Source organism: Phocoena sinus, chromosome 14, assembly GCF_008692025.1.
Source record: "Phocoena sinus isolate mPhoSin1 chromosome 14, mPhoSin1.pri, whole genome shotgun sequence".
Lineage (NCBI taxonomy): Eukaryota > Metazoa > Chordata > Mammalia > Artiodactyla > Phocoenidae > Phocoena > Phocoena sinus.
The window spans coordinates 17657847-17677521 of NC_045776.1; the positions used below are offsets into that span (position 1 = coordinate 17657847).

General features: G+C 36.8%; 1 protein-coding gene across 1 annotated transcript in view; it reads right to left on the minus strand.

Annotated features, from left to right (window-relative positions):
• Positions 1–19675, minus strand: part of WDR7 (WD repeat domain 7) — a 372564-nt gene that overhangs the window by 249611 nt on the left and 103278 nt on the right. Inside the window, 2 exon segments of the mRNA XM_032602743.1 lie at positions 10324–10412; positions 11729–12498. Of these exon segments, the coding sequence (XP_032458634.1) occupies positions 10324–10412; positions 11729–12498 (859 nt within the window).

The window sequence follows — 19675 nt, forward strand, 5'->3', positions numbered from 1 at the left end:
CAACTCCATATACCCTAAGAAGCACCTCTTGCACACATGAAAATTTTATCTGGGAAATTATCATTCTTTTTATTGTAACAGACCTGTTTTTTGTTCCTTATGAAATTACAAGTACTTTATAATGTTATACTTATGAAAGTATTAGAATTACTCTCAATTGTATATTTCATAAGATCTAAGAATTCCATTGTAATCTTGCAAAGTAATCTGCAATATTTCTATATATTCCATTGAATAATTTCTCATTTTTAAATCGTTTTAAAATACAAATTCAGTAATTATGGCCTATAAAATATTCCATTACCCATGCAAAAAGTTGGTAAGCCTTTGGTGGCAAGGAGTAAATTTACAGGTTTTAGCTTTCATGCCACCAAAATTGTTGAGCAAGTTCCTCTGGTGGTTTCCAACAGCTGGGGTTTTCTATAATTTCACTTTAAATAAAGGAGAAATTATTATTCCTGAAAAGTCTGGGTTAACTTTGTCTGACTTTATCATTAATTCTGAAAGGACACTAGAATGGTAAGGTGAAAAAATTCAATACAAACAAACCAAAGTTTAGGAATCAGTGATCATTTCCCTAGCTAGGTCAAATAAGGAGTGGGATTAAACTATAATGTTTTCCCTAAATCACAAGTCAAAAGGACACTAGAAATGCTACTGGCAAAACTGCTAGAATATGTCTTAATAGAATAATGTTCAACATATATAGCTTTATTTGTAATGAGAGAAATAAACAGATGCTCTGAGTATTATATTTCTGGAGTCCTGTTTAAATGGTATTGCAATGTAGAAAAAGCCTTTTACACTTTCCTTTAATAAATTCTGTGGGCACTTAAAATTAAAAAAATACTGTAATAGAAATCAAGGAATCAGATTTACTATGCTTTAAAAATCTCTGCATCATCATCAAGAAATACTTTAGTCAGACTACCTCATAACTGAAACTGCAGAATCTAGAACTGTTTTCATAATTCATTGAGAATACTGAAATTAAACTCTACCACAGCTTTAAAAACTGTCCACATATAGAAAAGTCAGCAATAGAAATTAGAAGAAAAAAGTACACTACCATAATAAAAAGCTCAAGATTTAATGACACATAATAAATCTGAATAATTTATGTATGGCACTGAACATCGAAGATTTATACCATAAATCATAAGCGAGCATTTAATTTCTTGTAATAGAAAAGCTGCCATGTCAACTTTTTGCTCCTCATACCAATTTGCTCCTCTTATTAAGGATCAGTAAAACACAAGGGAAAATAGTCTCAGCCCAGCTTCAAAATGGTGACAGAACTGACACAAGTTCTCTTATTTTACCTGAGAAAGTTCTTTAGGTAATGTTGCAGCTAAGAGCCTCTTCACAACGGCTTACTCTCACATGAAAAGACAGACGAAGATAAACATGTGTGACAACATATATGTGCACACATATGCTCTGGTTTCCCTTTAAATGGCATATATAGAAGTATTCAAAATGACAATAGCCATGGTTTCTGTCTTTGAACAGGTCTACCTCAGTCTTCCTTTGAAATCTAAATCTAAGCTCCATTTTTGCCAATCGCCATTGTGATATGAAAAATCTATATAGGGGAGAAAGCAAACATACTTTTGGTAGCAAGTGCTCCCTACATATTGGTCTAAACCTCATTACCCTCCCGGCAGATATACACAAATGGCCCTCTCAATACACTTTTCAGAAGAAAAAAAAAGATAACCTAGAAGGTACAGAAAACCAAATGCAACGCTGAAAAAGGAAGTTTTTTCAAAGCTAAACACTAAAAAGATAGATAAAATTATTTTACAATGAATCACTTTATCTGAAGTGTTATATGAGAATCATGAAGCTTTGAGAGGGAGAGGATAGAGGAGGAGAAAACATGAAAAAATTAGCAATGAGGAAACAGAGTCAGTCACCATGTACTTAATACAAAGGCCTTCCACACTGGGTATGCCACCTAATACAGAGATCTTAGAGCAACATCTGCCTTTCTGTAAACTTCTTTTATGTCTACACTTTTATCTTGGGTAGACAGGCATTCTCATCATCTTTTAAATCAACATGAAGCATTAGGATAAATCATTAACCAAACATCATAAAGAAAAAAGGATACCCTTAAAACACGGTAAGAGAAGAGCACAAATAGCTAAGGGCACTAAGGGAACACAAAGCTCCAGGAAGTAGAAAGGAGGAGGAGCTACCGTAAATCAGAATGAGTAAACAGCCCAAGATGGTACTCTGACAAACAGACAGATATGCATCAAGGCAAAATACGAAAGTGTTGATAATGTTTAAAAAATACAGTTACTCTACTTCGCCTCTAGATCACCACTGGATTACATTAGAATTGGAGTAAGTTCAGAGGGAGTGATAGTTTCATGTTGGCCTATAACTTCAACCAAAGAGTCAAAACAAAGAAAAACCAAAAGAAACACAACCTTTTGTAAAAGGTCTCCATTAACATGCAAAATAAATAAATGAGCAAGATAAAAACCATGTGGAGAGAGTTCATCATAGTGAAAGATAAAATTATAATATAAAGACTAACTTGAATTAGACATATGAAGGCTATCAAAATTTTCTTTCATTTGATTAATGTAATCAGTGCCTACTCCATGCCAGGTACTAAGCTAAGCATATAAAAACATAAAGATTAGACCAAGATGCTGCTCTCAAAGTACTCAGACTCTGGTAGGAAAAGCAAATAAGCAGCCAGCTAAAATCATAAACTGCACTCCTCTGGATCTCCTCCACTAGATATAAGCTCCCTGAAGGCAGGGATCTCTTGTCAGCCCTTACAGCCTCAGCTCCTAGTTATTGACATATTGACTCTAGAAGCATAAAGAGTAGGTATCTATAGATTCATTCAATCAACAAATATTTACTGAGCTCCTTCTATGTACCAGCCACTGTTCCAAGCACTTGTGACAGATCAGTGAACAAAAAAGAAAAAACAGCCCTGCCCTCTGAGCTTCCAAAGCAGACCAAAGTTAGAGCTTCTGCAATTAAATTATAGCTATAGCAATTTTTTTTAAAGGGCACATAAGTTCAAACACAAAATTTTAAGGGATTCGCAGGCCTCTTCGTTAGCCTGACATGGGTACTCCTAGTTTTTTGCTATAGATCCTGGAAAAGGATGGTGAGTAACTATTGGTTATAATTTAAGAACAACTACCTCTTACTTCTAAGTTTAGACAACCTAAATTGGATCCACTTCTTAAAAATAAAATTGCAAATAATGTAACATAACTTTAAGTTGCCTAGACTTACCTCCACACCTACCCCTGAGTAAAGATGTAACCATTAACGTAAAGATATGGTCACAGTCAAGATAAGCACAAGAGGCACAGACCAAAGACTTTCGCTGTGAAATTACTGCATTGATAAAGAGAAGTACAATATGTCAGAATATAGAAAAGCCTAAAGCCATGGGCAGACTCAGGGATGTATGACCATGAACAAAAATTTACTTGGTTGACATCTCTGATCCCTTCCTCAAGTGAGATATTTTATAAACTGCAAAATCAAGTATCTAATCAATGAATACTGTCTCTATCAAAAAGTACGACTGTCAGTAAATGTTAATTATTGTAAAACACTGAATTAACAAGCCAACTGCTAGACAAAATAAACTTCTTGTGAAGAAATTATTTGCCCATGAAATACCCTGATATTGTTTATGAGAAATTATGTTAGCAAAACTATATCATTTTTATTCTCAGACCCAAATGCCTGTAAAAGGTCCAATTCCCAGCTAAAGTCTTTATTCCATATAGATTATTTTGGAGCTGAACAAGTATTAACCAACATAAAGTGACAGTTTATCGAAAAGAAGCATATTCATGTTTGCAATCCAACTTGAAAATAGATTGTGAGTCAATGTGGGCTACAGTGGGAGTCAGGAAAAGAAAACATAAGGAAAGATGAAAATGTTTAAAAGAAAACCAGTGTAAAAGAAGTCAGAGTAAAGAGATGAGACTAAATAATACTCTGCTGAAGAGCAGTCAAGGAATCAAAGCCCTTTATCTGTACAACACCACCTCCTACCCTACATTGGTTATGTTCGTGTGTTATCTTCTAGATAGACATAAACTATTCAAGACAGTATACACTAGACTAATCTCTCTGTACCCCAAATAGAGTTGTTTGGAGGAAAAACAAAAGTGCTTAACAAATATATGTTAAAGAAATATTACATTTCAATATTCAAATAGAAAATGAGTTTTATAATGCCATCCTAAAGCATTTTACTATGTAATTCTCAGTACAGATTGCTAACCTTCATTTACTTTATAAGACAAGCGTCTGTGCTGTTCTAAATGGAAATTCCTAAATCTATCACCTTAAGTAAATGCTTTAGAAAAAGACAATTTTTAGTTCCTTCTTCGCTGCTCTCAAGACTCAAGGCTTTTCTGAGAGGAGCAACATTAAAGCACTCCAACTTTAAAATCCTCAGATCTGGCCAAGGGGGCAAATTCAATACCATCATGGTGGTGAAATATATAATGCATTGTTGATCAATAAGAAATAACAATTCTAAAGGTTTATGCACCCAATAAAGAGAGCTTCAAAATATATTAAGCAAAAACTGATAGAAATGCAGGGAGGGATAAACATATCCACAACTGCTGCAGAATTCAATACCCTTATCTAAACGATAGAACCAAGTGGGCAGAAAAATCAGCTAATATATGCTAAACTTGAATACTCTTAAGCAACGTGACCTGATATTTATAAAACACTCCACCCAAAAAGAGCAGAATACACAGTCATCTGAAGTGCACACAGTATACTGACCAAGAAAGACCATATTTAGGGCCATAAAACAAGTCTCAATATTCAAAGAATCCAAACCATACAAAGTATATTATCTGACCATAAATTAGAAATCAATAGCAGAAAGATCCTTGGAAAGTTCCCAAATGTTTGCAAATTTAACTCAATAATAAATTACCCAGGGATAAAAGAAAAAGTCGAAAGAAAAAGTAAAAGGAAAACATATCGAAATATGTGGGATGCTACTAAAGCTGTACTTAGGGTAAATTTGTAGTGCTGACTGCCTATATCAGGAAAGAAGAAAAGTTTTATATCCATGACCTCAGGTTCTACTCTAAAAAAATAAAAATAAAAAATACAAGCAGGGCTTCCCTGGTGGCGCAGTGGTTGGGAGTCCGCCTGCCGATGCAGGGGACACGGGTTCGTGCCCTGGTCCGGGAAGATCCCACATGCCGCTGAGCGGCTGGGCCCGTGAGCCATGGCCGCTGAGCCTGCGCGTCTGGAGCCTGTGCTCCGCAACGGGAGGAGCCACAGAGGTGAGAGGCCCGCGTACCACAAAAAAAAAAAAAAAAAAAAAAAAATACAAGCAAATTTAAAGGAAAAGAAGTGAAATAATAACAAGCAAAGCAGAAATAAACGAAATAGAAAACAGAAGAACAACATTAAAAACTGATGAAACCCAAAGCTGGTTAAGAACTACAAAACTGCTAAGTTACTGACTAGACTGATCAAGAAAAAAGAGAAAAAACATAAGTTATGAATAATAGAAATGAGATAGGGGATGTCATTTCAAATCCTACAGATATGATATTGAAAGGAAAATAAGAGAATATTAAACAACTTTTTGCCAATAAATTTGACACAAATTACCAAAGTTCACCCAAGATGAATTAAAAAAAAAAAACACCTAAATAGCTCTATATCTATTAAACCATTTAAATTTGTAGTTAAAAAAATCTTCCCATAAAGAAAACCCTATGCCCACATATTCTCACTGGTAAAACAGATCAAACAAGTAAAAAATAGTATCAATTCTACACATGCCCTTCCAGAAAACACAAGAAAAGGGATAACATCCTAAGTCATTCTGTGAGACCAGCATTATCCTGTTACCAAAATTGAACAAACACATTATTGAAATGAAAAACTCTAGACCCAAATCCCTCATGATCATACACATAAAAACTCTTAACAAAATTTTAGCAAATTATATCCAATAATCTATAAAAAGGATAATTCATCATGACCAAGTGTGATCTACCCCAGGATTGCAAGGTTTCTTAAAATTCAGAAGTCAATGTTCTTGGACTTACTGAGAAAATAAAGGAGAAAATTCATTTGATAATTTCAATGGATGCAGAAAAATCATCTGACAAAATCTAACATCCATTCACAATTTTAAAATCTCAGCAAACTAGGAATAGGAGGGAACTTCCTCAACATCCAGCTCATCTAAGAAAGACTTATAGCTAACATCATACTTAATAGTAAAAGACTGAATGCTTTATCCCTAAGATTGGGAATGAGGCAAGGATGTCTGCTCTAACTTCAATTCAACATCGGTAAGTAACCATCAATCGTAAAAAGTTTTTAAAAATTAATAATAACTGGACTTCCCTGGTGGCGCAGTGGTTAAGAATCCGCCTGCCAATGCAGGGGACATGAGTTTGAACCCTGGTCCGGGAAGATCCCACATGCCACAGAGCAACTAAGCCTGTGTGCTACAACTACTGAGTCTGTGTTCTAGAGCCCACGAGCCACAACTACTTAAGCCCGCGTGCCTAGAGCCCGTGCTCTGCAACAAGAGAAGCCACCACAATGAGAAGCCCGCGCACCGCAATGAAGAGTAGCCCCCGCACCGCAATGAAGAGTAGCCCCCGCTAGCCATAACTAGAGAAAGCCCACACACAGCAACAAAGACCCAATGCAGTCAGAAATAAATAAAATAAATAAACTTATTAAAAAAATTAATAATAACAGCATATTGAATCCCAAGGAAGTGGGAGAAGAGCGGAATTTAGTGAAACAGGAAAAAATATGCATTCGAAAGGATAAACAAAGGCACTATGGATTAAAAAGATTGATAAAGCCCCAGTAAGACTGATCAAGGAAAAAGAAAGCTACAAATGATTAACATCAGGAATAAAAATGGAGACATCACCACAGATACTACAGAAATTAAAAAGATAAGATGTTATCTTTTCAAATGCAAACACATTTGAAAATTTAGAACTAGAAAAATCCCTAAATATGTACTACTTAATGAAACTGACACAAAAAGAAACAGAAAATCTGAAGTTCTATAACAATGAGAGAAACTGAACCCAGAATTTTACAACTCCCCACAAAGAAAACTCTAGGTCTAACCCCAGCAAATTCCACTGCACATTTATGAAATAATTAATGCCAATCTCAAACAAATTCTACCTAAAAATGGAAAAGGAAGGTTCCCCAATCCATTTGCCAAAACTTGAATAAAGCAAAACCTTACATAAATATTAGAAGAAAACGTTTTCCTAAATAAAAAATATTAAATTAAATGCAACAATATATAAGATAATAATACATCACAAGATTGGTTTTATTCTGGAATGCAAAATTGGGTTGTAAATTCATCACATTAATAGAGTAAAAAAAATTATATAGTCACCTCAATAGATACAGAAAAAGCATGATAAAATCCAACATACACTGATGATAAACACTTAACAAAGGAACAGAAGAGTTAATTTCTTAGATTATCTGTAAAAGCATATAGGAATTATCATAATTATGAAATCTTAAAAGTTCTCCCTTTGATACTGGAAATAAAAAAGTTGTTCCATATGATTGTCCATATGACCAAAAGAATCTACAGAAAAGTATTACCTTTAATAGGTGAATTTAGCAAGATTCTTTGACATAAGGTCAATATACAAAAGTCAACTGCATTTCTATATCAGGGGCTCAGAAAATGAAGAAATTTAATATCAGTTAGATATTAAATAGAGTATTTTAAAAATCTAATATCTAGGAATAAATCTAACAAAAGAAATATAAGACCTCTATATAGAAAACTATACAGAGTTATGATAGCTAAATAAGACCTAAATAAATGCAGAGATATATCAAGTTGATGGATTAAATGAGTGAACCCCATTAAGATAATAATTCTCCCCCAAATGATCTACAAATTCAATAAAATCGAAGTTAAAATCACAATAGGCCTTTGTGATAATAATAAAACAGTTCTAAAGTTTATACTGAAATTCAAAAGGACAAGAATAGTCAAGACATTCTTTAAGAAGAACGGGTGGGAAGACTTGATCTATTAAATATCAAGTCTTATTACAGAGCTGCAGTAATTAAGGCACAATGATACACAAACAAATCAAAGTGCTCAAACAGCTCAGAAATAGACTACCATATATAAGGACATTATATTTATGACAAAAATGGCACTGCAAAGCAGTGGGGAAAGAATCATCTCTTTAATAAATCATGCTGTACCAATTTGGTATATGGAAGTAAAATCAAAACAGGACCCCTGCTTCACATAATACACAAAATTAAGGTCTAGGCAGACTATAGACCTAAATGAGAAAGGTAAAATAAGAAAGCTTCCAAAAGAAAATAAAGAAGAATATCCTCATATCAGAGTAGAAATATCAGGGTAATTTCTTAAATAGGACACAAAAATATTAATCAGGAATGAAAATACTGATATGTCAGATATACTAGCCATACCAAAATGGCTAAAGTGAAAAACATGGAAAATATTAAGTGTTGGCTAGGATATCTTACCAGCTATATATGAGAGGTCTCACTGATCCATATCCCAGCTAACACAACAATTTCCATCTTTTTCCCCTTAGCCAGTTTGATGGATGTATATGTCTCTCACTTAGGAAAACATGTTAACATTATCCACAATTAAAGCTGAAGATAAATCTATGCAGAAATTCCACTTTTGGCTACATACACAACAGAAACGCTTATAATATACACTAAGATTCAAATACAAGAATGTTCATAGCAGAATTATTTATGAAAATGAAACACTGGAAGTAATCCAAGTTTCTATTGACCAAGAAATGGATCCAAAAATTGTGGTCTATTCATTCATCAGAATAGTATACAGCAATAAAATGAACAATGAAAATGAACAAACTATAGTCACGTGCAACAACACTGATAAATCTCACAAAAGTAGCCAAACACAAAAGAATGCATGCTCCATGACTAACTGAACGCATATAAAATTCAAAACACAGGCAAAACTAAACCATAGTGTTTAGGGATTTAAACTTAGGTGGTACAACCATAAAGGAAAGCAAGGAAATGATTTCCTAAAAGTCAAGATAGTAGTTACCTTTGGAAGAGGAAGGTATACTGATTGGGAGGGAACATGTAGGAGGCTTCAGGAGTACTGGCAATGTTCTATTTCTTGTCCAGGGATATAGTTACATGGGTGTTCAGCTTGTAAAAATCACTGAGCTGCATATTTGTTTTGTGCACTTTTCTGTGTGTATTTCACACATACACAAGTATAAAGTTATCTAATTAAAACTTTTATATATATTCATATAGACTATTATAAAATGAGTATAAAGGCTTGATGAGAAGACAGGGGAATAAGAGAGGTGACCACATGGGGCTGGAAATGAAGGATAGGAGTGGCACAGAGAGTGGGGTAGCTTATCTTCCATAATGAGAAGCTACGACACAGTACCTAAAACTAAAAACCAAGTATACTATTTAAGGATATTAAAGTAAGGACAAACAATCAGCTAAGAGAGCAGAGGACTTGTTCTAGGAAAGAGGAAAACTGTAGGCATGAAGTTGGAGGCCTATTGTTCACCAAACGAATTTTGCGGAACTGTTCACTGACTCTTTAAAACCTTAAACAAATTTTTTGAGAAAAGAACATCCTACAATGTCACCATTTACAAGCACAACCTTCAACTTAGCCTAAAGGAAAGCTCTCTAAGCAGAAGTGACTCCCCCCTGAACTCTCTTGTCAAGTCCTAAAATGAGTGTAAAAGAAAATAAAGGAAGAAAAACTCAATCTTTCTTCTATCCCCTAACAAAACAAAAGCTATGAACAAAAAGTTAAAGTATATAATGACTAAATAAAAAGAAACTATTTCCACTGTGGATTACAATACATGAACTACTGGCAAACGACACAAGAATAGCTATAGTATGGAAATATGAACTTAAACATTTCTAAATGTAGTTTAAAAAATAGACATACCTTATAGACTCAAGATACACACATTAAGGCACTAGCGTTGTCAAGTTAAGGTGCCCCTAATGCATAAAAATTAGGCCAAAGACAGTACAATAAAATTATGTGAAATACGCTCATTTATCAATTTCTAAATAAATCTGATTTATTTTTAACTAACATCTTAATTATCCATATTTACATCTGGAATATAACAACTTTTCTCTATTTAACAATCTGAGACAAACAAAATGTTATGATTATACATTAGCTATGCCTCCTCAGTTTCTAGAGCTGAAATGTCAGGTCAATTACTTAATAAGATTTAATTTTACCTTGTTTAATCTGTCCTTGCACAATATTACTGGAAGTTGGAGGAGAACCCCTTGCCTTAGAAAGGTCTGGGGTGCCTGGTCTAGGTGGCCTTTAAAAAGAAGAAGAAAATACATGTATATATACACATTCATAGTTTCATAATTCCAGAGCCATTTAAAATATTAAGCTTTCTAGTTCCAAATGAATTGCAAAAGAAACACATAACAGAACATTTTCAATTTGCTGTTCCAAAAAGATAGGGATTTTTTGTTTTGTACCTATTAACATTTTCCATTTCAGATTTTAATACAGAAAATTAAATGATTAACAAATAGCAAGTAAAAATTTTACATCTGCGGTTTATGCTTTAAACTAGTTTAAGAAATATTTATGAACACTTTAATCTACTACCACTGACAGATAAATATCATAATTAACCCTTCATTCTTCAGTATTAGCATGCTGATATTTCAGCCCACCCCACATCATTGGTCCAAATGAACTTTTGGAACAATATACTGAGTTTCAAAAAATTCAGCCCTACAATCTGAAAAGGGTAATAAGGCATTAAGAAATCTTCCACTCCACAGGCAGACTGCCTCCTTTTGAATTCCAGCCCTACCATTTTACTACTTGTGTGACCCTGGGCAAGTTACTTCACCTCTCTGTGTCTCAGCTCTATCATCTGTAGCAAAAGAATAATAAAAGTACCTACCTTATAGGGGTAAGGGCATTAAGGAGATAACATCTGTAAAGTGCTTACAACAGAGCCAGACACTAGGTAAGTGCTACTTTAGTATGCTAGATTTTAAAAAATCCTAAATGTGGTCGGCTCTCAATAAAGTATAATAAAACCAGAGTTTAAAAAGTTGTCTTCATGACTTCTGGAAAATGAGAAATAGCAACTCAGGTTAAGTATGTAGAAATATTACAAGAATACTCTCCTGCACTTTAAAAAGTTGTTTCCTCTTTTCCCAGAGAAACTCTGACTATACTTCTCACAAAATGCTGAAGCCAGCCACTGAACACTTACCATTCATCACCGTGGGTCACACATTCTAACCAAATATACAATTTGAGTTAAATGTCAGTGCAAACTGTAAACAGATACAATCTAAGATTATATTTACTGAAGAGCTAGTCTATAATTTGTTAAAGCTAAACTCTGACCTACTCCCTCATTCTAAGTTTTTTTAAATAGCTACTAAGTATGTCTGAGTATAGATAAAACTGTACAATTTGATTATATTTTGTCATGCATGTTGTATTTAAAATTTAAAGGGGAAACACTGAGATGACACAAAAATGTCAAGGTGTGTAGAGCGCCCCACCCCCCAAAAAAAGGTAATAAGAAGTGACAAAAATAAAACAGGTTTCTTTTTCTTTTTGAAACATAAGAATAAAATCAAACTATCATGGTCACACCTGGTAGGGCCCTTCTTCATATGATCACCAATAAAAGTTGCATTGGTCATACTCATTAAGGTATTTGCCAAAGATATGATAGACAGGAGATGTTGTGTGGTGACGGCCCGGGACACTCCGTAAGTTCCCTTTCCTACTCCCTCCGTCGCCAGCAGCTTCCTTCCTACTTCTGCTTTCCCATGTGATAGTTTACAAGCAGCCTGATTATAACCAGGAAGCATCAGTGACATATGACCCCCTCTCGATAAGAGGCCGAACGATACTGTGCAGTGGGGTTTCAGCATTCCAAGGCGATCAAGACAGACTTCATCCAGAACATCATTCAAACCCCAGGCATGAAGGCAGGACATGAACAATTTTGCTGTGTCCATAGTCAGATTATATTCTAACAGGGTCAGTGGCTTAGATTTGCTGGCCCGATATTCGGGATCACTTTCTTCCCGCCTCTGTCTCATTATCTCCTCATCCTCCTCTTCATCATCAAGGAGATGTTCCTTTATGTTCTCTTTGATAGTTTCTTTCACTTGTTGGAAGAGAACTGCTGCTCGTTTTCCAGTTAGAAAAGAGCCCCCTTTGTCTGAACCGCCAGATGCTTTTTGCAGATTCTCTGGGGAAATAAGCGCAGTATTCGGCCTAGAGGCTTCTTCAGTCAGGAGTTGAATAATCAACGCTTCCACATCAAAGAAAAGCACATGTATGTCCGGATCTGTTAGGTTTGTCTTTATTGCTTGAACCATCAGGGAGTTATGAGAATATTTAGGTAAATTTCCCTGCAACAAATATTTTAAAAAGATGGCTATAATTCAAAGTATTTAATTTCATGCATTCATTAATGAACAATAAATAATCAAAGGGATTTAAATGCTTATTAAGCTGTCTTTTTAGGTACCTGTATCATTAAAAGTAACACACTAACTCTGCCAATCAGCAGCATGTAAAAGATATGAACTTAAACAATTAGAAGAACTTTACGCTGAAACAATTATAAGACTGTCAATTAATCTTTAAAAAAAAAGAAAATGAAAGTTAATTATTGAAGCAGGGAGTCTTTTTACTCATAGAACAGATTAAAAATTGTTTCAATAACTTATATGCAAATTCTATCTCTGGGAATGTAATACTACCTGTTCCACCTGAAAGAATAATGCGTTCATCACAGCAACTCATCCTTTTAAGTTGCTGCACCATCAAATTCCTCCTTTTTTACTTTACCTTCAATCTCTCCCTCTCCATAAATTCTTTTCCCTCAATAGAGAACATGTTCAAGTCTACTTAGAGTCTTTAAAAGTGTTATCCTTTGACCATGTTCCTTCTTCTATTTCTTTCCCAGTCTACTGCCCCTTTTAGCCACATTTAAGGAAAGTAGTAGACTAATCCAGTGGAAACTTTTCAGTCCCTCTCCTCGTTAATCTCTTTGCAGTATCTCTGACCATATCCATAATCTCTGACATTGTTGATTTTGCTAAGAGAGACAGAAAGAGAGAGAAAGTATAAAAAGAGCTTCCCAGAGAACACCTTCTTAATGAGCCTTCTAGTTCTGACCACCCTTCTCAGTCAGCTGCCCTGAAAACTCATTCTTTCTCCCATATTAGAACTATCACCTATATGCAGGTGGCTCCCTAATCTCCATCACCAGCCAGACCAGCTCCTGAAAGAGTTTCAATCCCACAATTCCCACTGCTTGTATCTGGATGTCCCATAGAACCCTGTACTTAATCTGTCCTAATCTCCACCCTCCCACTAAACCTGCTGCATCTCCCAAATCATTGGTTGAGAATCATTCTTCTAATCTATCCCCACCATCACTATGTTCAGACCCTTATCTCCTCTCCTCTAAACAGACGTCACTGCCCCATGTCTCTCCTTACTCCCATCCAGCCTTCACAGGCCACAAGACTGCTTTCTGAAGAACAAATCTAATTATGTCACTCTTCTGCCAAACACTGCCATTATCATGGGTTATTAAGAGAAATGGAAAATACAAAATCAAAACTAAGTCAAAGTATAGGTGACTAGATCTCAAGATGAGGAAGGACTTGCCAAACACACTTAAATTTAAAATTCACTACTATAAAAAGTTAAGGCAAGTAAGAAATAGGAAGAAAAATGTGCCAGAAATAGGACTAATGAAGTTATAATCTATATAAAAAATAGTAATACCAAAATAAAAGAAAACGGGAAAATACCATAAAGGTCAAGGGCAATTCACAGTAAAAGAGACAAATAGTCAAGGAATATAAGGGAAAACCTACTCAAATGAATTGTCGAGGAATAACAATTAAATAACCACAAGATACCACTTATAAAATGAGCAAACAGTAAACACACAAAAAATACTTAGCCAGGAGTACAATGAAAGTCAGACCCACACACTGCAGGCATGAATTTAAATAGAGCCTTCTGGAAGAGCAATTTGGCAAAATACAGCATGAGCCCTTAAGATTGTTTGATCCAGTACACTTATTTCTAGAACCCTATCCTAAATAGTCAGAAATACAAAGACGTTCAGTGAAACAGTGTCCATTATTTTAGATTGAAAACAACCTAAATAATCCAACAATAAAGAAATAAATAAGCATAACTATGTAATAAATATTGTAATCACTATAAATCATGCTTCCTGGGCACATCTAACCACATGGCAAAATGCCCATGTTCCAATTTTAAGTGAGATAAGATTACACATGTGCACATACGTACACACACACACACACACACACACACACACACACTATACAACAGAGTACAATTCTGATTTCATTTATTTAGTGCCCAAGTATGCATTTGAGCACAGTGACAAACACTGGAAAGAAATACATGGAAATGTTCATAGCAACCACTTTTTGTGATGGCGTCATATCAGATTTACATTTTCTTCATATTTCCATATATTTCTTAAACTGTATATAGTCAATATGTATTATTTTCATAATTAGAAAATAATGCTCTCGGATAAAATGCAAAATCCTTCAGCACAACATTCAAGGCCCATTACAATTTGATACCAGATAGTTTCCAGCTATAACAAACAGGCTCTAGCACCATAACCACACTCCCTCACACATTAATCCCTTTATTTATTTCTTTACCCAAAATATTCTTCTTTGCTCTACTCCAATCCCTTCTCTTCCATCAAGACCCTAATTCTCCCGGGAAAGTTAGCCCACAATGAACCCAGTTCCCATAACATTTTCTATACTATATATCACAAACCTGTGAGCCTTGGCTATATTTATATAATTAGTTCTTTTATGTATTTACATTTTCCTGTACGCTACAGGAACTATACCTTACTCATCTTGTGTAACCCCATGCGTATCAGAGTACCTGGCAGGATGAACAAAGAACATAAAAATCTTCATAAAATTATTTTAAGTGGCTAATCAACTCTTCACTCGTAAAATTACACTAAGTCCCTTTAAATGGTCTATCTTCTGTCTCAGTCCTCCTCCCATGTGACTATGTTCCTTTCCAGCTTAAGAGGCTTCAACAGCATTTTATAACCCAAGGATAAAATCTTTGCAAAGACTTCTTTGCAAAGCACAAAACAGCCTCCAAAATAGACTGCTGCCGACTCCCCCAATTCCATGTCTAACCACAACCCTGCATCTTCTACTGAAACCAAATTAAACCACTTGTGCCTTCCAGAACCATGCAGTTGCAGACATCCGTACCTTTGCATCTCTTATGCCAGGATCATGCTCCTTTCTCATTCTCACTGCTGCCACTCAAGTCATACTTCTATTCAACCTTCAAGAAGTGTCTCAAGTGGCTGCTCTTTCAAAAATTATTTCCAGAATTACCACTAATTCTGCTTCCTTTGTATAAACCTCTGCTCTGAATTGAATAAATGGTGTTTAAAGGAAGGTAGAAAATAAATATTATTTCCATACTATAGCTTAAGAACCTAAGGTGCATAAGCAGTACAGATCAATTTACACTACACAAAATATGAAGTAAAAAAAAAAATCAAGACTTTCTGAATTTCATTCCTCTGTTTAACTCATTCATTCCACATTTACCTATGTTTGTGCAAGGCACTAAGGATACAAAGATAAATAAGACGATTTTCTAGTCATGCAACTCAAAACTAATGAATAATGAAATTACTATGTAGGATGAATGGTGCTACAAATAAAGGGCAGTTGGAAGGTACAATAAGAAACACAACAAAAAGGGACTTCCCTGGTAGCTCAGTGGTTAAGAATCCGCCTGCCAATGCAGGGGACACAGGCTCGAGCCCTGGTCTGGGAAGATCCCTCATGCCGCGGAGCAACTAAGCCCATGTGCCACAACTACTGAGCCTGCACGCCACAACTACTGAAGCCCACACACCTAGAGCCTGTGCTCTGCAACAAGAGAAGCCACCACAATGAAAAGCCTGCACACCACAACGAAGAGTAGCCCTTGCTCACTGCAACAAGAGAAAGCCTGTGAACGGCAACGAAGACCTGATGCAGCCAAAAAACAAAAAGAAACACAACAGAGAAAGTACCAACTCCATCTTGGGTGATCAGGGAGACCCTCACCAAAGGGATAACTTGAGGTATGAAAGGGCAGAAAGATAGCAGGATGTGAAAAAGGATAAAGGCAGGAAACATCACAGGATGGGTGTTGATGTTGATGACCAAGACAAAGAATGCAAGGCATGGTTCACTGAGAGCACAGATGTCCACACTAAGGCTTTTGAACTTTCTCTTGCAGGCTTAGGAGCCATTAAAACAGTGCTTCTCTCAGAACACCAGGGCTGCTTATTAAAGTACGGGTTCCTGGGCCTGGTATCAGACCTGAATCAATGTCTCTTGGAATGGATCAGAATCCGCCTAATGAAACTCTAGATGGCTTAATACAGTAAAGTATGAGAGCTCCTATCTAACGGCTTTAATAAGGGGAGTAACATGATCAAATTTAATTTTATAACTATTTATCCACCAGCAATATTGGCTGAAAAGAAGCAAGATCAGGATTATGAATATAAACCTGGAGGAAACAGAAGCCATCCAGATGAGGGAAGATAAAAGTATGCAATAGTACTGAAAATGTAGATGGGATGGGTTGAAGGACGCATACGCTAATGTTTTATTTCTCACACCACCATGCTTAGTATTTCCTTTTTCAAACACTAAATGTGTAATGTCAAACACTATGTTTAGAAGATGGCAGTGTGGGAATACGCCAAGTTAGCATCTCTCCACAACTAGGGCGCCTGCCGGCCGCTGGTGGAGAACTCTGACGCCCAAGGAGGTGGGAGGAACCCCCAAGTGAACTGGTAGGAAATGGGGGACTGAATGGGGAGGAGAAGGAGAGACCAGACAGGATTGGCGCCCCTGAGGCTGGGGAAATCAGGAGAGGCAGGCGGGAGGGGCCCTCAGGAGGAGTGGGAGAGGAGCAGAGGGTGTTTGCGCCACACACCTAGGCACAGGGAGCCTGCTGAGCTCCCAGGCTGGTCCCCTGCCCTCCAAGGCCCCACCCAGGCCGTGTGGGTCCTTTGGGGCACAGGAGGTAGGCAAGAGAGATCAGCAGAGGCAGGGAGAGGGGCCCTCCGGGAGGAGTGGGAGAGGAGTGGAGGGCATTTGCCCTGCCCACTCCAGCCCAGGAAGCCTAGTGGTCTCCCAGGTGAGATCCTCCCACGCCCTGAGACCAGGGGTGGGGGGCACACCTGGGCCCCCTCTGTTCCTTGAGCCTAAGACCCACCCCCAACAGCCCCCAGGGTCTTTTCCAGCCCTGTGGCTCCTGAGCATAGGCCCCGCCCAGCACCAAACCTCACCCTTGCTTACGCCCCGCCCTCCACAGCCAAGGCGTTTCCCCCCGTCTTTTTTTTTTTTTTTTGCGGTACACGGGCCTCTCACTGTTGTGGCCTCTCCCGTTGCGGCGCACAGGCTCCGGATGCACAGGCTCAGCAGCCATGGCTCACGGGCCCAGCCGCTCCACGGCATGTGGGATCTTCCCGGACCAGGGCACGAACCCGTGTCCCCTGCATCGGCAGGCGGACTCTCAACCACTGTGCCACCAAGGAAGCCTTCCCCTCTTGTTTATAAAAAAACTTTGTTTTTCCTTTTTTTTTTTCATTTCTCTCCTCTTTTTTACTATTGTGGCACCAATGTACCTTCTGGTTGTTGATTCGTATACATTTTTATTTTTATATTCTTTCTAACATATCTGTTAGTTTCATAGACTAATTTTATTTTTTACTTTGTTACTGTTCTTTTTTTTTTTTCTTTTTGCCACCCCACATGGCCTGCGGGATCTTGGTTCACCACCTGAGGGTCAGGCCAAAGCTCCTGCGGTGGGAGCTCCAAGTCCGAACCACTGGACTAACAGAGAACCTCAGACCACAGGGAATATTCATTGGAGTGAGATCTCATGGAGGTCATCATCTCAGCACCAAGACCCAGCTCTACCCAACAGCCTACAAACTCCAGTGTTGGAAACCTCAGGCCAAACAACGAGTAAGACAGGAACACAATCCCACTCAGTAAAAAAAATTAAAAAAACAATGAGACGGCAAAAAAATACATCACAGATGAAGGAGCAAGGTAAAAACCTACAAGACCAAATAAATGAAGAGGAAATAGGCAATCTACCTGAAAAAGAATTCAGAGTAATGACAGTAAAAATGATCCAGAATCTCAGAAATAGAGTGGAGGCAGGGACTGAGAAAATACAAGAAATGTTTAACAAAGATCTAGAAGAACTAAAGAACAAACAAATAGAGATGAACAACACAATAACTGAAATGAAAACTACACTAGAAGGAATCAATAACAGAATAACTGAGGCAGAAGAACGAATAAGTGAGCTGGAAGACAAAATGGTGGAAATAACTGCCGAGGAGCAGAATAAAGAAAAAAGAATGAAAAGAATTGAAGACAATCTCGGAGACCTCTGGGACAACACTAAATGCACCAACATTCAAATTACAGGGGTCCCAGAAGAAGAAGAGAAAACGAAAGGGACTGAGAAAATATTTGAAGAGATTATAGTGGAAAACTTCCCTAACATGGGAAAGGAAATAGTCACCCAAGTCCAGGAAGCACAGGGAGTCCTATACAGGATAAACCCTAGGAAAAACACACCAAGACACATATTAATCAAACTAACAAAAATTAAATTCAAAGAAAAAATATTAAAAGTAGCAAGGGAAAAACAAAAAATAACATACAAAGGAATTCTCATAAGGTTATCAGCTTATTTTCAGCAGAAACTCTGCAGACCAGAAGGGAGTGGCAGGATATACTTAAAGCGATGAAAGAGAAAAACCTACAACCAAGATTACTCTACCCAGCAAGGATCTCATTCAGATTTCATGGAAAAATCAAAAGCTTTCCAGACAAGCAAAAGGAGAATTCAGCACCATCAAACCAGCTTTACAAAAAATGCTAAAGAAATTTCTCTAGGCAGGAAACACAAGAGAAGAAAAAGACCCACAAAAGCAAACCCAAAACAATTAAGAAAATGGTAATAGGAACATACATATTGATAATAACCTTGAATGTAAATGGATTAAATACCCCAACCAAAAGACACAGACTGGCTCAATGGATACAAAAACAAGACCCATATGTGTGCTGTCTACAAGAGACCCACTTCAGACCTAAGGACACATACAGACTGAAAGTGAAGGGTTGGAACAAGATATTCCATGCAAATGGAAATCAAAAGAAAGCTGGAGTAGCAATATTCATATCAGATAAAATAGACTTTAAAATAAAGACTGTTACAAGAGATAAGGAGGGATACTACATATAGTGTTCAAAGGATCAAACCAAGAAGAAGATATAACAATTATAAATGTTTATGCACCCAACACAGGAGCACCTCAATACATAAAGCAAATGCTAACAACCATGAAAGGAGACATCGACAGTAACACAATAATAGAAGGGGACTTTAACACCCCACTTACAACAATGGACAGATCATCCAAACAGAAAATATATAAGGAAA